Genomic DNA, 23,474 nt, shown 5'->3' with positions numbered 1-23,474 from the left:
TTCACAACCTAAGCTGCACATTCGGAGCACAAAAACAAGAACCAAGAGGTAAACAGAAAATATGAAAGGAAATTAAAAAGCCAGGATTGCATAATTGGTCAAAGCCTTCACTATGGCAAACCTAAATTAATTTAGGCCTGGCAAATCCCCTTAACGAGCCACACAACTAGACTTCTGGTCTGTGTGCAATATAATAGTGGTCCACATGATTCCCGAACAATATAAAAACCTCTATAATATAATATAATTTAAAAAAAGATCTTTAATATCACTCTGAGCGTGGCCAAGTCCAATCATTAAGAAGTGGAAGGAGCCCAGTCACTGTCGAGATCAGGCTGTCCCTCCGAACTGAGCAGCCGGGGAGGGAGGAGAGTATCACCCTGAGGCTGACAGTGACCCTGAAACAGTTCCAGAGCTCAGCGGCTGAGATCAGAGAAAACGTCCACGAGTCAACAACATTCCTGTGTTGTCTCCACAGAGATGCCGGTCCGTCCATCCGTGCATTTGCTAACCTCTCCATCCAATTCAGGGTCACAGGGGAGCCAGAGCCCATCCTGAGAAGCAACGGGCTCAAGGCAGGGTACACCCTGGACAGGACGCCAGTCCATCACAGGACACACACAGACACAGACTCTCACACCAGGGGCCGGTTTTCCCAGGAGCCAATGAACCCACCAGCATGTCTTTGGACTGTGGGAGGAAACTGGAGCTCCCAGAGGGAGACCCATGTGAACACGGGGAGAACATGCAGACTCCACACAGACAGCACCCCCTTGAATTGAACCCAGGGCCCCAGCTCTGTGAGGCAGCAATGCTCACCATGGCTCCACTGTGCCGCAAACGTGTGACTGAACATTCTGAGGTCAGACTAGACAAATTCACAATTTGTGGGTCTTGCAAAGTAAAACAGATGCAAAGCATTACATCTGACACCAAACAGCACAGAGTACCACACTCTGACACTGACACCCCTGCACAGAGTACCACACAGTCACTCCCCAGCACAGAATAACACACTGATACAGGCAGCCCGTCACAGAGTACCACACCCTGACATTGATGCTCTGGCAGAGTACCACATCCTGACACTGACGCTCCGGCACAGAGTACCACACTCTGACACCAACACCCCTGCACAGAGTACCACACAGTCACTCCCCAGCCCAGAATAGCACACCGATACAGGCAACGATACCGACATCCCTGCACAGAGTACCACACTCCGACACTCACGCCCTGGCGCAGACTAGGCGTGCCGCACCAGCCTCGTTATCTCTGTGCCCTGGGCTCCTGGCACTAGCGAGGGCTGCAGTAAGCAGCATCACGCACTGCAGCCAGCAAGTGAGCACATTAAAATTTAACTACTTCAGAAAAAAAAAATCTGAAACGTTTCCCTCCACCAAATTAATTCTGCTTCTCTTTATGCAAATGGCCTGGCCTAACTAGCTCTGCCGGCCTGATTGGGGCTCTATTGATATTCTCCTCGCAGAGTGAAGTGCACCTCCACTCCCCTCGCTCTCCCCCCCCTCTCCTTCTCCTCCTTTCCTCGTCTTCCTCCTGCTCCCACTCTTCCCAAGAGCCAGGGAACAGAGAGCAGTCCTTCCGATTTCCCTTGCCTCTGGGAGGGTTATCGAGGCAGAATACGTCATCGGCGACAGCAGCCTTTTTTTACATGGGAAAATCGCACTCGGGTTCTCTTCCGCCGAGCGGTCAGCTGCTGCGACTTGCCCGGAGCGCGATTCTCCGGCATCGCGCGGAGCGAGGAGGCTGCGGAGAGGCCTCACTCGGAGCCCAGCGTGCCCTCTGTCCTGGCCGGTACCGCCGCCACCTGGCTCTGAACGGCACAGGATCCTGCAGCACATTCTGCTCGGTTTTCATCCCCCCTCTCTCTCCCCCTCTCCCTCTCCGAATCCCAGGAAGGCTTTAACGCCCAGTGCACAATTCATCTGGCACGGCCTCAGGGCGAGCGGGCACAGCTGGAGAAGAAATGCTCCTTGTCCCACTATCGGGCTTTGAATCCACCCCCCCCCCCACCCCTCTTCTTCTCCAGCATAATAAACCCGATTTACAAAAAAAAGTAACAAACAAAAACGGGAGGGAAAAGCCAACTCCTGTTAGAAGGCCTTTGTTTCAGGCTGCCCGAAACGCCCCCAGAAACACAAGAGATGGAGCCGCTCGAGCAGGATGCCTGGGTCTTATATGAGCAGTTTTGGAAATCGGGCTGCGACAGCACACAGACACAGGTCTCTGATTAGGAGCCCTGCCCTCTCCCAGCAAGCACAGCTGTGAGGTTGTTAAAGAGGAGACTGCACCGGCTCTGCGGTGTTCAGCCTAGACCGCCTGAACGCAGCAATAACAAATCTGACCCGGGTGTGTGTGTATGTGGTCTCAGCTCACTCTGAGCCGGGCGTGTGTGTGTTAAGTGAGTGTGTGTGTGCAGTCTCAGCTCACTCTGTGGCGGGCGTGTGTGTAGTGTGAGTGTGTGTGCAGTACCGGCTCACTCTGACCCAGACGTGTGTGTGTATTAAGTGAGTGTGTGCAGTCTCAGCTTACTCTGAGCCGGGCGTGTGTGTGTTAAGTGAGTGTGTGCAGTCTCAGCTCACTCTGAGCCGGACGTGTGTGTGTTACGTGAGTGTGTGCAGTCTCAGCTCACTCTGAGTCGGACGTGTGTGTGTTAAGTGAGTGTGTGCAGTCTCAGCTCACTCTGACCCGGGCATGTGTGTGTGTGCGTGCAGCGTCCTCACTCCTACAGACAGAGCACCATTGTGCGTCTGCTTCACAGGGCCACAGATCTGCATTTACAACGTTTTCTTTTGTAGAGTGCAAACTGTTTTGAGCAAAGAACAGCAGATGACAAATCTGCTCGGGATTCAGTTAAACAGTTAATCAATGCAACGCCTTTCCAAATGCAATGCTTATTACATGTACCTTTTCAAACAGCCTGTATCTAATTGTAGAAGTATAGAAAGACTGCAGTCACTTCTGATTTTAAAGGCCTTATTACAAATAATACACCATTCTAAACAACATATTTCTTTACAAGTACAGCTCCTTTCTTTCAAATACTGCCGTTAGAAACCTGGGGACAGATGGATTCAGCAGTAGAAAGGAGTATATCTCATCTGCTCAAACACACTCTGATTGCACTGTAGCACAGCACAGGACAGCAATGCAGTTCTGCACTGGTCTATGGGGAAAAGGGGACGTCCACAGTGGAGTAAAAGAGCACTGAGAACACACTCTTGCAACAGGACTACAAGTCACAAAGCAACGACCCAGTCAGGTGATAGGGGTCACTGTCCGGAAAAGAAATCAAACTTTCCAAAACACTTCTTGCAAGAGGTAGGATATTTCTTAGATATCATTTATTATTCGAGGTTGTGTATCTTTCCAATTCTTCTGTGTTAATTAACATATTAATCCAGGTGTGTCTGGTCCAAAGTCAAAAGCCTCTGTCCTATAATTGCGTTCCCTGGGCCTCTTGCAAAAGAGAGATGCTAATCTAAACGGAGCCTGCTGGGGAAGTAAAGGGCAAACCTGTGAATGATTGGCCAGGTGTGGGGTTGATCTGCTCCACTAGCGCCATAGACAAGCCCAGGCCTGACTGAGCTCACCCTCTGTATCGGGAGCACACAGGCCAGTGACTGGAGAGAGCCCTGGCGCGCCGACGGCCCCAGCAACGTCGGGACACGCCAGGACAAGAGACAGGCCGTGCCCGGGTACCTACTGAGCTGCCCATGTGGCACGCACAGCACACCTTCTCTCACAAAGCAGTTCTGGCCACGCTCACCCGCTCTACCGGATACGATCACGCGCTCCCTCCCCGCCGTCCATGCTGGTGATTCTAATAACCGATTACATGACGGGAATAAGGGATTATTCGGCGTTATTTGGAGCCCGAACGGGACATGAATTTCCCCGCCATGGTCTTCCGACCTCAGGGCGCTACTGAGGAGGGGACAGGTTCTTACGAAGACAAGCCGCGTGTTAAGAGAGTGAGGACTGCCCAGGGACGCGCAGACCCAGGGCTCGCGGCTGTCCCTCTGACAGATCCGCACAGCACTTCCGCGACACGCTTCTCCGCGCTGCGACTCGCCCTGCGTCGGAGCACACTACACCTTGCTCATACCCCGTCAGGTGGCTACAGGTGAGGACTCGCAGATTCACAGGGTCAGCTAGACAGCAGTGAACTGACAGCACGGCCTTTCACAGCCAACGCCTGCATTTCCCCTCAGGGTCATCATGATGGGAAACGGGCCAACCCACCAGAGTCCCACCAACCCATCAGAGTCCATTCAACAAATCAGAGTCCCCATCAAACTATCAGTCCCATCAACCCACCAGAGTCTAATGAACCCATTAAGTCCAATCACCACATCAGAATCTCCCACCAACCCACCAGTCCCACCAACCCATCCAAGTCTAACTACCTCACCTGCATGACCAGTCCTCACCGGAAAGTGCCCAGTGTGCCGGCCTCAGCCCTGTGGCTGCCTGCCTGCCTGCCTGCCCATCTCTCACGCAGCCTGTCCAAGCCTCACCCCTCCCCCTCCCCTGGGGCAGAATCATTAGCTGCCGCAGAAAGACAGATTCGGCGATGTTGTGTACACAGCCGTAGTCAAAACCACGTTCACTGCCTTCTTCTAACAAATCACCCTCTCTCTCCTTCTGTCTCCTTCATAAACTAGGCTAACACTGTGTCACTTAAACAACCGGGACTGAATTCACATTCACGTGCTTGACATTTAATTAGCATCATCAAAAAGTATTTAGGTGCTGAGCAGCTCGCGGTCCCTGACAACACAGATTTTCAGTTCACTCTGCCTAAACATATAGCACAGGCAGGGGACCACCAGGGCAAGGATAATGGGGGGGGGGGGCAACAGGGAGGGGGGCTGGGAGAAACAGGACACTTTTTCACTGTTTTCAGGTTTTTTTCGGATTAGATCCTTCCCCTTATAAAACGATCACACAAAACAAATTACAGATTAAATTCACATATACGGCATCAGAAAAAGGTCTGTGCTTCCTGCTGATTTTTATCCATCCATCCAACTTCTTACACACACAACTCACATCAGCGCCAGTTTTCCCAGAAGCCAGTTAGCACACCAGCATGTCTCTGGACTGCGGGAGCAAACCGGAGCTCCCAGAGGAAACCACAGTGAAAACGGGGAGACTCCACACGGACAGCAGCCCAGGACCTGAACCCGGGGCCCCAGCGCTGCAAGGTACCGATGCTGACCTCTGTGCCCCCGTGCCACCCCTTGGAATGGAAAACTGCATTCGTTCTTCTGTTGTTTGTCATGTTGGTGACATCTGAAGTCGGCCTGTGGTATATACTGTATTTTCCCCAGTAAGTGCATTTTGATTTACATACAGGAACATAACCCCACCGAGAACAGATCAATGGGAGTGCAGATGGTTGACTTCAGCTTAAAAATTCCAATTCCACCCGGGGCGATTAATAACATCGTCCACGGCCGAAAGGCAGAGACGCTGTGTTGTGTACCGGTGGTTCCGAAAGCGAGCCCAGAGGCACACCTCTGCCTCGTGCTGAAGTTTGGCAGTGAAATTAGACAGAGGCAGAACGCCTATAAACCAGGAAGCTATTACCAGGTCACTAGATAAACCTGCACAGACGGTCTGTCTTTGAAACCGCTAGACCTGCTAAAATATCTGCAAGCAGAAGGTGTTGTTCCAAAAACTGCCGCACGTGAGGAGACAAGAGTTACTGCAGAGAAAGGATTAAACTGATCCTGACAGCTTTTTTCCCATCCTTTCTCCCCTTCCCTGTTTTCTCAGTGAAAAACAGAAAAGGGAAGTTTCTGCATCCTTGCCTTCACGCACACACACACACTCCTGTGCCCCTGTGCCTCGCCTGTGTGTGATGTAACCCCCTCCCCCCGGTATCTAATCTGAATGTGATCTGAATCTCGGGAGCAGCAATCACTGAGACGTGCTCACACCTTCTCCATTACACTCTTTTTTTATTAGTTGCTATGGCAATGAGATAAAATTCACACCGCGTTGTACCCCAGAGAGGGATGAGGAGACCGATACGCAACTGTCTCTACAACACACACAATATACACACACTGTCTCTGCAAAACACACACATACACACGTACACAAACACTGTCAGTGCAACACACACACATACACACATGCACTGTCTCTGTAACACACACACTTACACGCACACAGTCTCTGCAACACACACATACACACATGCACTGTCTCTATAACACACACACTTACACTTGCACACACAGTCTACAACACACACACATACACACACAAACTGTCTCTGCTACACACACACTTCCACACAGTCTCTGCAACACACACACACACTGTCCCTGCAACACACACACATCTACACACACACACACTCTCTGCAACACACACACATACACAAACTGTCTCTGCAATACACACATTTCCAGTCTTCATACATACACACGCAGTCTCTGAAACACACATGTACACACACAGTCTCTGAAACACACGTCTTCCAAGACAGAGTAACATCTTCGTATATACCCAGATATTTATAGGAAGTAACTATACTGTACTTTCCACTGAACTTCACACTCACCAACACAGGGTCAGACACCCACACACACTGCCCTCCCAGTCACAACACCACACAGCTTCACACTCCCAGCAATTGAAGTGGAAGAGAAGAACATGAAACTCGGCTCAAACACAGCCCTGTTCACCTCCTCAAACACACAAACACCTCACTCAATAAGTTCACATGTCCACGCACACCTGGGGCCTGGCCCACAGCCGCGAAATACTCGAAAAACACACGAGAACAGCGTACCGGCTCGCAGGAGGTTTCTTGTGGGGGCGCCAGCATGTTTAAAAACTGCCAGATTTCGGTTATTGATTTCAATTACTCATTCTCTTGCGCTCTTCATTGACGGCCACCCTGCTAACACACTGTAGCGTAATTCGGGGAAGAGGTATCCGTAGCGGCTTGATCCATTCCAGGTCTTGCCAGCTGCAGACGGGCACAATGCCAGAAGATTTGATTCAGATGAGGGTAACAGGCTCGTAACGTCCAGCGCCTTGTGATGGCTTATAAATGACATCCATCGGCCTGTAAAAACAGACACAAACCAAACTGCTCTCCGGCGCTTGAACCCTGTCGTTAATCAGCCTCTTCATTGGGTCTTTCTTCGCCCGATCCTCTTGATGTCTAATGGGCCCGAGAATGATCTAGGCCCAAACTTCCCGGGAATGACACGACCCACGGCCACCAGCTCTCGGGATCTCCGTCACAGCCACACACACGGGCTTACGCACCCACCAAACGTCACGCGTGCCGACAGTGGGCTTCATCCCTCTGCTCTCCTCCCCACTGAGAGCTGGTGTGTGGGGGGAGAGGACTGGAGCATCATCCAGGTGGGGCTGCATGACCTGTAAAGAGCTCTGAGTGGAGTGTCCAGAAAAGGGCTATAGAAGTGTAAGAAATTATGAATTATTATTATTAATTAGTTCCACTCTTCCACCGGGTCAGACACCCACTCATACTCGCACTCCGCACCCTTTGAGCGCGCCTGAACGCCTGAACGCCGGGCCGGGCGCCGGGGATCACAGCTCCGCAGTGAGGAGGAGCAGGAGGAGGAGGAGGAGGAGGAGGCTTCAGCACGTGCCCGGGCGCAGACTCTTACTCGCACTTCCGCTTGGCTTGCGAGGACAAGGGCTGCCTGTGTTTGGCGCTGCAGACAGAGCTCAGACCGGGACAGCCAAGCCAAGCTGAGACAGCTGGGCCGAGAGAGAGCGATGAGCACAGACACCCATCTGGTGCTCAAAGCTTTACAGTGTTCCTGGTACTGGCCCTGCTTTTGTGAAGTCTTCTATGCTTTACTGTGCTTTACTTCACCATACCCTGATGACAGGGCTGTCTGCTCCAGTCCTGCTGAGCTCTCCAAGCCCAACTTCCTTTCCACTCAGGGTTTGTGTGCAGCTTCCTTCACAGGCTGAAATAAAGCCAGCGTTCAGTTTCCAGCTCCCTGGTAGGCTTCGGCACAGTGGCATTGCTGCCTAACAACACTGGGGGGGAAGGTCCTGGGTTCAGTTCCTGGGGTGCTGTCTATGTGGAGTTTGCATGTTCTCCCCGTGTTCAAGTGGGTTTTCTCCAGGTGCTCCGGTGAAGTCCAAAGCCATGCTAGTGGGTTAAGACTGTGTGAGTGTGTGTGTGTGGTTGTGCCCTGTGATGGACTGGTGTCCTGTCCAGGGTGTACCCTGCCTTGTGCTCGTTGCTTGCTGGGATAGACTCCTCTGTGATCCTGAACTGAATAAGGCGGTTAAAAAATGGATGGATGGAAAGCTTCAGACTCTTGGAGGAGCAATACAGAGATGCCTTTGTGTGTTGTCGAACTTTGGTCTGGGCTTTGGGTACCGAGAGTAAGTGTTGCCAAGAAGTGCACTTTGACCTTTTCAAAGAACGACATCACATCCCCCCGCTTGACATCACGAGGTAACTCCACTGCCAAGCCGCCCCCCCCCCCCCCCCCCCCAAAATAAAGAACAGGGCAACTCGGTGGGGCGAGTGTCAAGGGAGAGATTAAGGAAGGGGAGGACCGAAGGAGAAAGAAATACAGCGAGGAAGAGGAAGACGTGAAGCGAGATGAGGAGAGAGAGGAGACGAAAATGCAGATAAGGGACAGAGGGATGAGCACAGCAGAGAGGAAACCAGTTAACGAGCGCAAAAAAAACGAAAGAGCAAGGCTTGAATACCACCACTGTTAATGAACCGGCCTAGTTCGCCTGCAGTCAAGAAGTGGAGCCCCGATGAAGGCAGCTTCAGTGCGGGCTCAAGAGAGGAGGTGCCAGCAGCTCCGCCACACTGACGACTACCGACAGACACACACCCCCCCCTCCCGATCGCAGGTCCGGGCACAGCAGCCCCTGCGATGTGCAGGAGACTGAGGGAGCACACTGCCCTGGAGCCTGAGAGTGCGAGAGAAGTAAAGACAGAGAGAGAGGCAGAGAAGCCAGAGGGTGCTGATAACAAGAATGTCAGCCTCTGACTACACCCCCCAGTCCGTGGTCTTCAGGAAAGGAGAGAGAAGAGGAAACAAGGGCAGAGTGAGCGACTCGATTTAATCGATGTGCCCTACTGCGCGGGGCAGGGCCGATCAGCGTGACAGAGCTGTCTGTGCGCTGTACATGCCACATGCACACGCTGTCAGCTCTGGAGCGATAGATAAGATGAGCCCGGCGGCCTCCCTCAAAGGCTTTGGCAAGCTTTCTAATGTCCTGACCGATCGCCTGTCCAGATCAACATGCAGGAACACTGAATCTAGGACACAAAATGTGCTAGATAACAACAACAACAAGAATCTGCCCCGCCAACATACTGTATGTCACAGCTCCTTCTGTGCAGAAACACCTGCGACATCCTCAGCGCGTGTGCCCCACACAGGGCAGAGCGCCAGGAGGCTCACCCCATGAGTCAGAGGCACAGCTAGGGCTCGAACCAGGAACATCAGTGACGCAGGCTACAGATTCCATCAAGATCCAGCTGGACAAACACCGAGCAACTCTCCCACGCTGGTGACACCTGCTCACCGTCCGCCAACGCCTCTGTGGCGTAGCCGACAGACTCGCAGTGTCTGTCCTGCCAGAGGTCTAGAAAAACAGCGCACCCCAGAGAGCGAGATTTTGCTAAAGGAGAAAGGAGGAAGTGGGGGGGAAGGGAGAGAGTTGCAGACTGCTAAAGAAGTCACGGACTCCTGGCTGGGGAAACTGACACCGAGCTCACTGACCGCCCCACCAGCCTGCATGACGAGAGGTCCCCCAGCTGTTAATGAACATGATGGCGGTGGGGGGTCTGCAGACACTGGCCTGAGCTCCCACATACCCTCCTCCCTGCCCCAGGACCAAACCGGATCACAGCCAGGAATCCCAGCAGCTCTCTCTACAGCCGGGCTCTCTGCCCAACGTCTAACACACACCGAGAGAGAGATTCCGCACAAAACCTCCGCAGGTGTGCATTACAGCCCGAACCCTGAAACGCACAACTGTCTGGACTGTGCTACCCGGACAGATATCTCACAGGAACTGCCTCTCAGGGTTACGGCATCTTTAGAGGAGAAAGCAGTCTTTATAAATTAGGGGAGCGATTCTTAATTAGCATTAATTCATCAGAGGTCTGTTTAGAGAGCTCTGCTTCCTCGCCTCCTTGGGAAAGTGCCGGGGCTAATTCACAGCCGCAGAGCCCACTCCCTCGCACAGGGCCCAGTCTGCCAGGCACCTGCGGCTGGCTGGAGAGGCAGAGGCACACACCTGGCGCGCGACCTCACCACGCGGGCAAGGAGAGAGAGAGGGAGGGAGCTGGAGCGAGCTGGGGGAACGGGAGGAGAGGCGAGAGCGACAGAAACAAAAGGAGGATGACGAGCACTGACTGGGGAAAGAGGAGGAGGGGGGAGAGGGAGAGGGAATCGCGGGAGGCAGCGATCGGATCACTTCAGAAAGGAGAAGCGGAAGCGAGCGACAGAGCAGGAGAGGCAGGCCCGAGGACAATCACGTGGAAAATGGGGACAGGGCGGAAAAGAGGAGGAGGAAAAAACAGAAAAGACCACAGAAAAGGAGATACGAAAGGGTCTGACGGTGTCCAAGGATGGCAGCATTAACATTCCAGTCTTCCCATTAACAAGTGTGCAGCTCACAGACTCCTGGGACAGTGCGACGGCCACATCACCGCACAGATGACAGAGACACAGGGGCCCCGTATACGACCTGAACAGCCGGTCGGCCAATGAGCCTCACTGAACCAAATGAGATACCCACGGCAATCTTATCCACGGGGTCGTTCAGAGACCTGCAGAATGCAGGAATAAGGTCATCTGAAAAGGTGAAGGTGACGAAGCTGATCTGATGGGGATCTTTCTTTATGATGCGTCATGTATTTCGCCCCTGAGCTGTATAGTGTACATACAGACATATCCCATTGAACGAGTGGGAATGGCACTGTGTCCACTGCTGAAACCCTGACTGTTTTTACTGAGGCCTTGATGGATTCGCAGGCCCAGGATACTGGAGTCGCCTGGGGTCTGCGTTTGCTCCTACTCATACGTGTTGTTAGGACCCTGCACCCGCACACGGGGGAGAGCGAAGAGCCAAGGGCCCCACCCACCTTCCAGCCAATCGCCTTTGAACACGTCCCCGGCAGCACAGAGCAGATCGGAAGAGAGGCGCCTCCCTCACTGACAGCCAGCGCCACGAGCCTGCAAGCACCCAGGCAGCCACAGGGGGGCGCTGCATCACCAAGAGACCAGGGAGTCGTGGCTGAATAACCCCCATCACAGCCCACTGTGAGCCTCTGCCAGGCTCGAACCCGTGATCGCCAAGCTCAGCCTGCTCGAGCGAGCCTCTTTACCATGGCTGCTCGGACGGCCTCCCACACTTTCTGCTTGCCACTGCTGAATGCTCAAGCCTCCTAGCTCTAATCTGGCAGGTTCTGTACTACATAACTAAACATCAATGCGTACGAACACACACACCCCCAAACGCACCAGAAGGTTGCTCTGTGTTGGTAAGGCAAAAACAAGCTTCTGAACGCCTCTTCAGATATCAGCCACGGTACAATTTTTCAGGGGAAGCAGCTCACAGCAGTTTGAGATGTTTCATGCTCTTGGATAAAATTACACTTAATACTAATTTCGTATACTTACAGAGCGCTTTTCTGGACACTCCACTCAAAGCTCTTTACAGGTCATGGGGATCCGCTCCACCACCCCCAGTGTGCAGCCCCACCTGGATGATGCTCCAGTACTCTCACCACACACCAGCTCTCAGTGGGGAGGAGAGCAAAGTGATGAAGCCAGTTCAGAGATGGGGATTATTAGGAGGCGATGACTGGCCTTTTTACAGTATAGTGTCCCCATCACTATACTGGGACATTAGGATCCACAGAGACCGCAGGCTGAGCACCCCCTACTGGCCCCACTAACACCTCTTCCAGCAGCAACCTCAGCTTTCCCAGGAGTCTCCCATCCAGGCACTGGCCAGGCTCACACCTGCTGAGCTCCAGTGGGGCTGCCAGCTGGGAGTTATAGGGTGATATGGCTGCTGGCTGTACTTCTAACCTTATTTTGATTAAAGCTGCACATAGACACACAGCATAGAATGAAACGGCATTCCCTATAAAAGCAAGTTTGGGTTTTTCTTTAATCAGTACAAACTGTGCTCCAGCCCAAAGCTTGTAAAACCTGAAACGGATCAAAATGCTGTGCAACGGATGCACAGATCTGACCGGCTTCTGTCAGATTTTATTTTTGCATTTATAGAAAATGTTCAATCTACAGTCTCATATACAGTACAAGGAGAGAAATGCAGCAACTGCGCGAACTGCGCTGAGATCCGCCTGCTTGTGGTCCTCCTTTGTCAACATGCTGCCCATGCTGGGGCCAGCGACCGTGCAGACTGCATCAGCATCAATTCCGAATGAGGCCTAGGAAACCTGGGACCACACAAAGGTTCCTTCAGCGTGTGACGAGGGCACCACTCCCTGCCCCTGCCAGGGTTCGAACCCAGTCTCTCGAGGGCCCTGAGCTTGCAAACACCTTCCCCTTGCCTGAGCTTGCCTTCCCCACTGGCCCCAGACACCAGATCTGCCTGTGCAGATCTCTACACTGTCCGGATTTCAGAGGGGGGTGACGTCCCTTGTGTTACTGCAAGGGCCCCAGAGTGAAAACCCCCTTTTCACAGCCGCGGAGAGACATCAAGAGGACCCCACGCAACACGCTCAACTTCACAATGGGGGGAGGCAAACTGGACAACATCAAAATCAACTCAGAGCTACAGAAAAAGTCCAATTTCCTGACCAATTGCGGAATGCGCAAAAGGTTTCACCTCTAAAACAAGATCACCGTCCGCTGCAATGTCAGACCCTCTGAGAAACACAGACTTCTGAATGACCAAAGACCCTCAAACCCAGCTCACAGCAATTAATTCACTAATCCGGTTCCAAAAAGCAGGAAAAAACAGATTCAGGTTCATTATCCAGCCTCTTCCATGTCAAACCTTTGTACATCTTTTTAGCAATGACACTGTTTTGTCAAGATCGTTCCTGGTCCAGACTAACATCAGCACACCAGAAGCACACCAGAAGAGTCAGCATGTCACCTCTTATATCTGCCCGGGGGCTTGATCTCCACATTGGCACAAGATCTCTGCTCAGTCACTTCCCGTTTCAATCCACTCGAGACAACTGTCCCCAGCGAGCCAGCAAGGATGAACCACTTTTCTCCGCCGCTTAGCGAGGAAATCCAAACCTTGACCGATTCTGCACAGCAAGTGCAAAGCACGCCAGGTCTGTGACATTAGATGACACCCGTGCAGATCTGGACCGAGTTTCTCCCGATCGGCACACTTTCCCATTTCTCCAACGCTGCGTAATGCTGATCCTCTGCTGTACACATCCTCGGCCTCTCAAACCCCCCGCAAGGCCAGCTCCGCGTGCCCGCCTGAGAGACCCCTGTGCGCCGACTACCGAAGACTGACAGACTGGCTGCCCATCCGGCCAAATGACTGACCGACCGACAGACCAACCCAGCAGCTGACAGACTGCCAGAGCGCCCGTCTGCGGCTACCGACCGGCAGATCGACTGCTTCCCGCGCGAGCGGGCCACCTCACCGCTGGTGAACGGACACGCCGGTCGTCACGGTCACTCCCACCGGCCAACACGACTGGGGAAACGGCTACAGCCCGGGGGCAGAGCGCTCCTTCTCTCGGGAGAATTTCGGAAGATCACCTCTTGCTCGCATAGCAACCCGCCCAGCTCCCCTCAATCCTTGCATGCGCACAAATGCATCGGCGCCTCCCAAAATACGAGCACACTTCCACAGAGGCGATTCTCACGTTTCGGCCATCCCCGCGTGTGAAAACTGGAGAATGCGCCACCGTTTCCAACTCGACACGCCCACCCCCCCCATCTCGGCCAGAGAAAGAGAGAGGAAGCCAGGGTCCTACCTGGGACGATGGAGACAGTGTCTTTCTCCCAGGACACTACGCTAATGTATTCCTGCACGGCAGAAAGAATGAGGCACTTGAAGACGGCCACGTTGCCCCGCGTGGCCCGCTGGTCGTCCACCCGCACTGTGTAGGGCTCCCTGAAAACTGTAGAGAGAGAGAGAAGACACACCCGTCACGCAGGCCCAGCTCCAAGACAGACACATGGCAAGCTGCTGCAGATCCCATCAAAGCCCTCATCCATCAGAAAGGGGCCACCATTACCTGCAGGTCATTTTCCATCTGCACACATACTCCCCCCCCCCCCCACACACACACACACTTCATTTCGAAGAACTGTCACTGAGGCGCGATGCCAAACAAACTCGTGGACACAAGGGTGCGTGTCCATCCATCCATCTTCTAAACCTGGGAGTCTATCCCAGCGAGCATCGGGCACAAGGCGGGGTACCCCCTGGGTGGGACGCCAGTCCATCGCAGGGCGAACACAGACACCAGGGCCAGGTTTCCCAGAGGCCCATAAACCTCCCAGTTTGTCTTTGGACTGTGGGACAAAACCAGAGCTCCCGGAGCAAACCCACACAAAGGAGGAGAACATGCAAACTCCACACAGACAGCACCCCAGGAATGGATCCCAGGGCCCCAGCACAGCGAGGCATTAATGCTCACCACCGCGCCACTGTGCTGCCCAGGTACATGCCTTGATAAGAACATATATCAAGCACAGCCTCGTGCTCACAAATGTCAGTAGGACTTTAAATATCACCTCTGCTGTGACGTGCGCAGTTTGAGTGAATGGAAATGATGTTGAAAGCATCGCTGATAATCTCCCTGCTGCAGAAATGGGGTGATTTTGGATCTCTGGAGACAGGCGTTTTGGGCTTGTTTTGAGATCAGTCTAAATTTCACCACAGGGCACAATTTCACCAGGAGGGCAGATAAATAGACACCCTTTAGTGGTTTCTGACAGAAGCTGATTTTACAGAGGGAACGACAAACCTCAGCAGCTGGCAGGGCTTAGAATATGCATCATTAGTAAACACTTTCCCTGGTCAAAACTATGAAATGGTTTATCAGACTGATCAGATAAGAAGGAAGATGGAGGGTTAAGAAAAAAAAACAAAAGCAAGAGAAGACATCTGTATGAATGCAAGGCTAAATGCTAGCACAGACTGCCACCTAACCACTTCAAAAGCCTGGAAATTAATCCTGAGCTAAAAATACTCACAAAATGTGCTTTCATATTATAGTGGGACTTAATTTCATGCCATTTCCTTAATTAAGATACAGTGTTTTTGTCATTAGACAAAACAAGCATGCTTTACTTTATTCAGAAGAAGATGGATGGCATTTGCCCAAAAGTAGCTACTGTGGTTTGCTGTGCACTGCTGTGATGCTGATGCAAGTCTGAACCAGCGCAAGAGTGAAGGCCTGTGTGTCACCAGGCCGGGGGCTCAGTTATTGACCCTTGCCACCAGTTTCCGTCCTGCGAACTGCCCTTTCCTGCTCTGAATCAGCTGCTGCTCACTCAGAATGTGAAATTCCGCACAAACGCACACTTCAGCAAGGGAAATTCAAAATAGCTGTACAGTAAAGATTAATACATTCAACTTAAAAATAACTAAATCATCTCATACATAATTATACAGATAGGAGTTAAGTTTACAAAAGCAAAGGTATTGTTTCCTACGCCTGCATTATTTTCTCTTCAGCAAGTACAAAATACATGATATAGATGATCATAGTGTGAGCTACACAGACTAAGAATCACTCACACAGGCATACAGATGAGCACAGATGGATGAATGATAAACATCCCCTTAGTTTCAATAACCAACTCAGGGTCACAGTCTCCCAGAGCTTATCCCAGGAAGCAGTGGGCACAAGGCAGGATACACACTGGACAGGATGCCAGTTCATCGCAGGGCACACACAGACACAGACACACACTCACACCAGGGCCAATTCACCCAGAATCCAATTATCCCACCAGACCATGGGAGGAAACCAGAGCACCTGGACGAAACTCATGCGAACATGGGGAGAACATACAGACTCCACACAGACAGCACCCCAGGAATTGAACCCAGGGCCCCAGCACTGCGAGACAGCAATGCCAACCACCCAGCCCTGAGTGATCAACAGTACTGCATAAAAAATGACAATATCATTACAAAAAAAAAATATATAAAACCACCTTATTATACCGTACACACTCTCGTCACTAGTAAGTTAAATGCACCAATATTTCTTACAAAATTGCGGGTGGGAATGCGTTTTACTCCTGTGTTTTTGAATTGGCTCTGAACAATGGGGCTGAGACATCACAACTCGGCATAACCAGAGTGGCTGACAAAAACGCGGTCAGCCTGAGTGGATTAAACACACAGCCCGAGAGAGAGCACACAGTGCCCTTTGTACAGATCAGCGGAGAGCCGCTCTCTGGCCTGTGAAGCCGTCACAAACATTACAGCCCTCCTGTGCCTGGCCACAAGAGCAGGCAGAATAAATACACGCTCTGTCGATCGGCGTGATTCCATCTCTGGGATCGTTTTGCCAAACTGACTTTGCCATTTTAATTCCCAGGAACGAAACGGCTCTAAAGGGAGAGTGTTTGCAAGCGAGCCGACAGGCCCAACGACACCGACGCCACTTTACTCCACACAAGCACAGAGACGTGGGTGCCCACAGACGGCAATCTGACTCAGGAAGGTGTTCTTGGTAATGATGAAGCAGCGCTGCTGGCTCATCAGGGGCTAGGCACACGCGCACACGCACACACACGCGCGCACACACACACACACACACACACACACACACACACACACACACACACACACCAGGCACGAAAGGCAATAATCCAAACTGTGCCGAAAGGGGAATTAATCCAGTCATTAATAAAGCCCTGTGCCGGGTGGGAAAAGTCACCTTCTTGAACTGGGAGCACATCTGTAGAAGATAATATCCTCGTTGCATAGAAAATCACGGCAGTGCAGTCTGTCCCACCTTAACGGAGCACCACTGTCTGACAGCAGACAGCTCACCGTCTCATTCGTATAATGTACTACATTTAAACGGCAAGAGGGCCTTTTCATAGATTAGCAATTCACTTTTACACTTTGTCAATATACTGCAAAATTACACTAGTTTACTTTTATCACAGCCGTTGCTCCTGTAATAGTTTATGCTTTAGAAAATGTGGCTTTGCAATCATATTTTATCCCTTTGTATGAGAAGCCCTGTAATGCTACTGTATGACCATAAGTCACTTTTCCTGCCAAATGTTGCGGTCTGAGCATCAAAAGAAATGTATCTTTCCGCATTTAATGTATGTTTCAGAGAAAAACAGATTTGATTAGATGTTTTTGGCATTATTCTGATAACTTTACCATGACAGACCCACTACTGACTTTGATTGTTATATTAGTGAGAGGTGATTTAACTTGTTGAACGTCAAAACGTGCTAACACCAACGCACAAAGGCATATTTTTCCTTCCTTTTCTTTCTTTCACAGTGTCCCAGTGGCCTAATGGATAAGGCACTGGCCTCCTAAACCAGGGATTGTGGGTTCAAGTCCCATCTAGGGTGGGTTATAAAGGGTTAATTGTAAAGGGTTAATAAAGTGATATTATTCTTCTTCCTCTTTATACACGACAGTATTCACAGCAGGCTAGTTATTAGCACCTGTGCCCGGTCTGAGTGGTAGAATTAACCTGCGAGGGGGATACTGACAGACTGCCGACAGAGCAGGTAACCTCCCTCATTTCTAACCCCCATATTAGACGACTCTGTCAGTCCAGTAATTACTGTTCATCCCCCCCCCCGCAGGGACACACAGACCCCACCTTGCTCTGCCAGTACCGCTAGCACGATTCACACTGTGCAGGCTGCTGCTAAAATCAATATACCCGCGCACAGACAGACCCCTGAGAGAACAGGTGTTTGTTCAGAGATCACCAGGACACAGACGGGGGCCCTTGCTCAGGTCTCATCTAATGACACATCTGGCCTCTGGAGTTCCCTTCACCCGTAACCCTGACTCTCGCTTCTGTCTGGCAGAAGCCACTCTCGACTTCGTTTATTTGTTAATAGGCGTACTGTTGACCTTGCCTATAAACCTGTCAGCGCGGGAGAGCGCCGGACCCCCTTTTATAAATCATATCCGTCGCCCTGGCCTCCCACCTGCGTGCTGGCCGAGGCCCGACTGCCTAGCCTCCAGGTTTCTTCGCGGGGGTTAAATTCGCGGCACTTGATAATTATCCCCGGCTTTCGGCTGTTGTTATTAGCGATATGCCAAATTGATAATTACCTGAGAACAGAGAAAGGCGACTGTTTATATAGACATTGTACTGGGCCGTGCTCGTACGCGCGGTCATTAGCATGCGGCGGACGCTCGGATATCGTCTCTCGTTGCTAAGAGACCGGCAAAAACACGCTCGGGCTCTCCAGTTTCAACCACCGGTCTGTGTCACTGTAATTTAAATAATTTACACCGGCGAAACCGAATACATTATTCACTTACACGGGAGGAAACTCGACAGCGTTTGCGTTAACAGGCCGCGGTACCCCACCCGAAACAGGTTCCTCCGGGAAAGGGCTGCGTAGCGCAGACCCGCAAGAGTCCGGGCGAGTAAAACTCGCTGCTCCCGGGCCTGGGTGGGTAGGTGGAGGGGGGGACTGTGGTATCGGTACCTTGTCAGATTAAATGTTTCACTGTACGGCGGTGGAAAATGCGCCAAACTCGAGTCTCGGGGCGCGCTCCCTCACGTCGAGCTCCTCTTCCTGCACTTCCAGAAGTTTCTCCGAAAACCCGCGTTACGTGCCCGAAGTACGCATGCGTCGTGCCCCCTCCCCCTCCCCGACGTACCCACGTCGATGACGTCACCCCCCCTCCAGGTGAGCGACCTCAGGTCAATTAGCTCCAAACTCGGACATCGCAGTGACCGTGAGGGTCGGGTGGTTTTGAAAAAGACAATTGTTTCTCTGCCCCGGATGAGCTGCCTCGGAGCTCTTAACTCTGATAAAGATGATGGAGCCAAGCGCCAAAGGTTTAAGTTACAATATTGAAACAAGCGATACAAGGACCACACAAACAAGTCAAATAAGCCAGCAGCCATGTCACCCTGCAACTCAGCACTGGCAGCCCCACTGGAGCTCAGCAGGTGTGAGCCTGGTCAGTACCTGGATGGGAGACTCCTGGGAAAGCTGAGGTTGCTGCTGGAAGAGGTGTTAGTGGGGCCAGCAGGGGGTGCTCACCCTGTGGTCTGTGTGGGTCTTAATGCCCCAGTATAGTGATGGGGACACTACACTGTAAACAGGTGCCGTCCTTCAGATGAGATGTAAAACCGAGGTCCTGACTCTCTGTGGTCATTAAAAATCCCAGGGTGTTTCTCGAAAAGAGTAGGGGTGTTGTCCCCTCTGAGACGTGAGGGAGCGCACCCCGAGACTCGAGTTTGGTGCATTTTCCACCGCCGTACAGTGAAACATTTAGTGTCCTGGCCAAATTTCCCATTGGCCCATACCAGGCATGGCCTCCTAATAACCCCCATCTCTGAACTGGCCTCATCACTCTGCTCTCCTCCCCACTGAGAGCTGGTGTGTGGGGAGAGGACTGGAGCATCATCCAGGTGGGGCTGCACACTGGTGGGGGTGGAGGGGATCCCCAAGACCTGTAGAGAGCTTTGAGTGTCCAGAAAAGCGCTATATAAGTGTGAGGAATTATTATTATTATTATTATTATATTAAGCCGTTCAACATGCTGTAAGACACGTTTGCCGAAAGGAATAAAATAAATCAAGCTCAACCGTAACACGTTACGGTTCATTCTGGAGTTTTTTTTTATTTTACGAGACGCTGTTCAGGATTACAGCGTTACTCGTGTATGTTGGCGAGCTTTGTGAAGGGTGATGTCCTTCCTCAAAAGCCGCCTTCAGCTGAAAGCCCCGTTGCAAGCGATGGCGGGTTTGTCCGCTGCTTGCAAGGCGGTCAGTGTACCTCACGTCTTCCAACAGAAGCTCAACCCGAGACTGGTCGCGGTACTGGGAGACCGATGTCCCCTCCTTCCGCTTCACGTGGGCTATACTGTATATAAAAAAAAATGAATGACCCTACAGCCTAATTAGTTTGGAAAGAGGACTGAAAGGCGACTTCCTAATTTGTGAAAGCACAGAAAAGACGATTTGGGCGGGTTTTTTTTTTTAGTTAAGGCCCCTTCCCGGACCCAGGCCGCCGGCGAGCGCCGGACTTGGCGGGCGGGAGAGCAGGGGGGGTAACTCCGCCCGAGGGAAGAGAAGGAAAGCGGTCCAGAACGGGAGCCGAGACAAAGGGAGTTGTATTTACTGAGCCAGAATAACAATACAATTATAGGTTGTGGTCGAACGACAACCGCCGCTCCGAGTCACTGTGCTTTTGTTTTGTCAGCAGTGCCTGCACGACACGCACACAACACGCGCGGCTTAATCACAGGCATTAGCGGCGAGGCGCCTCCCTCGCCTGTCACCGGCGCGGCCGAGCCCACCCCCACGGGACACGGAGACCTTAACTGGGAGAGTGATACTGCTCCGCCAGGGCCGAGCGTGTGTGAACGCGCCTTTAACGTGCGTTTCGGCCCGCCTGCGGTGATCTGCCCCCCCCCCCCACAACCCCCACACACGCCGTCGCGTCGCCCCGGTGTGGAAGGCGCTCTCCAGGTGCCGGGTCTTTCTGGAACAGTTTTCGGTCCGGATTATTTCCCCGGGCGAAGCCGGCCAGCGTGTGTACGTGTGTGCTGTTCGGCAGACTGCGGTAACAGCTGTTGACATTGTGGATTGCGCGGGTCACTCATATGAAGGAGAGAGGGAGGGAGTGTATGGAAATATTTTGTATGGATATGTCTTTGGTGTAAATGTCTGTAGATTTTAATTTACTTTTATTTTTTGTTTTGTTTCATGTTAATTTCATTATTGGCAACACTGATTGTGCCCATCGGTCGTGCTAATAAAGCACCTTGAATTGAATTGAATTGGGGGGGGTGAGGGATCGTTTTTCTGTTAATGACTGAGTGTAAACGGTGAGCAGCACCCCCATGTTGGGACACACGATCAAGCTCAGCCGCCGCGCCTGGCTCAGGTATGCCTGACCACCTGCTGTTTACACCCGTTACCACGGCGACCAGCCAGGGACCGAGCACACTGCCTGCGCATGTGTCACCTGTCCGTAACAATGTAGGACAATGTCACCCCCTCCTGTGATAATCCATTCGTCCATTTTCTGTCCGCTTCATTCAGTAGAGGGTCACGGGGGAGCCGGAGCCTATCCCAGCAAGCAACGGGCGCACGGCGGGCTACACCCTGGACAGGACGCCAGTCCATCACAGGGCACAGACACTCATTCCAGGACCAGTTTTCCCCAGAAGCCAATTAACCCACCAGCATGTCTTTGGACTGTGGGACGAAACCCACAAGAACAAGGGGAGAACGTGCAAACTCCACACAGACAGCCCCCCAGGAATTGAACCCAGGGCCCCAGCGCTTGCGAGGCGGGCAGTACTAGCCACTGCGCCACCCTGCTGCCTGCTCCTATAATAACAACAAGCCCTGACCTCTGTTTTCACAATGATGGCATGAATACCAGATGACCTGATGGCCTTACCTAGCACTAAAGCCTGTCTCCTACTGGCACCCACTCTGCCTGAGCCCAGGGTGCTGTGCGGTGCGGCACCCTGGTACTTTCCAGCCGAGAGGTGGGTGTACCTGTGTAAGAGTGTGGCCCCCCCCGGGCATCGTTCTGCGCAGTGCTGGCGCTGTGTGAGAGACCACTGCCCCTGCAGCTGGCAGGGCCAGTCCAGCTACAAGCAGGGCGACAGAGAGACCCGGCTGCAAATCTGGGGTTGGGCGAGCAAGAGGCCGTTCCAGACCGAATCGCCATTGCTTGTGCGAGGGCAGAATAGAGTGACTGAGGTCATGCCCCCACAACGGCACCCAACACGAAACCGTGGGCACAAACACAGCCGTGGTAGAGAGCTCAAGCTTGTGCATGTGGCAGGGGATGACAGGTGTTCACACCAAAGGTAAATATTTCTACCTCCTTACTGTACAATGGGACAGTTGCTTTGGGGGCATGCGCCTTGTGACAGTGCAATAAGGGCATTGTCGCAGTGCTGGGGCCCTGAGGTTAATGCCCGGGGTGATATCTGCATGGAGTTTGCATGTTCCTCTGGGTGCTCTGGTTTCCTCCCACAGTCCAAAGACATGCTGAAGGGTTAATCGGCTTCTGGGCAAATTGGCCCTGGTGTGAGTGCGTGTGTGTGTGTGTCTGTGTGTGTCCTGTGATGGGCTGGTGTCCTGACCAGGGTGTGTGTGTCTGTGTACACTGTGATGGGCTGGTGTGCTATCCAGGGTGTGTGTGTGTGTGTCCTGTGATGCACAGGTGTCCTGTCCAGGGTGTGTGTGTGTGTGTCCTGTGATGCACAGGTGTCCTGTCCAGGGTGTGTGTGTCCTGTGATGGACAGGTGTCCTGTCCAGGGTGTGTCTGTGTGTGTCCTGTGATTGACTGGTGTCCTGTCCAGGGTGTGTGTGTGTCCTGTGATGGACTGGTGTCCTGTCCAGGGTGTGTGTGTCCTGTGATGGACAGGTGTCCTGTCCAGGGTGTGTCTGTGTGTGTCCTGTGATGGACTGGTGTCCTGTCCAGGGTGTGTGTGTCCTGTGATGGACAGGTGTCCTGTCCAGGGTGTGTCTGTGTGTGTCCTGTGATGGACAGGTGTCCTGTCCAGGGTGTGTCTGTGTGTGTCCTGTGATTGACTGGTGTCCTGTCCAGGGGTGTGTGTGTGCATTTTAAAATCTTGCATTTAAAGGTAAATGTCAAACAGAATGATGGTATTTGTTAGTTATTGCCGTCTGCTGAATATCCACCGAGCGAATAACCAGAAGAAGGGGGAAACATCTTTTTTCCTCTGCTTTTCACCGTGGAATGAATCTCTGACCGTCAGCAACTCAAGACTCTTGAGCTTGTCTTTATACACACGAAATAAACGTTCCTTTAGAGGAAGAAATGGTGAAATAGGGAGGATGAGTTAATTAGATCATGCTCGTGACATTCAATAGCAGATAAGATAGAGGGAAGACCATATGGTAACCGAACGACTCAAGACAAGACAAGGACTGTTTGTAAATTAAGACTTAAATGAGAATTTACTGTAATTTAAATAATACATACGATGAGACAGCCAAAGCACTTCACAGAGGGAAACTAGTTTCTACTGCTTTATATATATAAAAGCAAAGGGCTGTAAGAGAGCTGGACTCTCCAAAGGATTGGGAGAAAAGAGACTGTTATAAGAGATAATAACAGAAAGTGTGGACAGAGCAGTGGTCCTTGCCAAACAAATGTTATTAGAAAGGTGTCCTTTGGCCTCCAAGCTGTAAGCTTTCAGACTCAAAAAGCAAATAACAGAATCCTGTATTCTGACAATATAGGACAGGCAGAGCAAATTCTGACAGGGGA

The 23,474-nt window shown here is 52.0% G+C and overlaps 1 protein-coding gene across 1 annotated transcript in view; it reads right to left on the bottom strand.

The window, feature by feature from the left end:
- Nucleotides 1–23,474, bottom strand: part of dscaml1 (DS cell adhesion molecule like 1) — a 164,420-nt gene that overhangs the window by 119,502 nt on the left and 21,444 nt on the right. The window contains exon 3 of the mRNA XM_088939931.1: nucleotides 13,994–14,140. Within this exon, the coding sequence (XP_088796057.1) occupies nucleotides 13,994–14,140 (147 nt within the window). The remainder of the gene's footprint in view (nucleotides 1–13,993; nucleotides 14,141–23,474) is intronic.

This window comes from Atractosteus spatula, chromosome 22 (genome assembly GCF_055471065.1).
Source record: "Atractosteus spatula isolate fAtrSpa1 chromosome 22, fAtrSpa1.hap1, whole genome shotgun sequence".
NCBI classification, from domain to species: Eukaryota; Metazoa; Chordata; class Actinopteri; order Semionotiformes; family Lepisosteidae; genus Atractosteus; species Atractosteus spatula.
The sequence above is the reverse complement of the archived record's forward strand: the minus strand, read 5'-3'. Positions and strand labels throughout refer to the sequence as shown.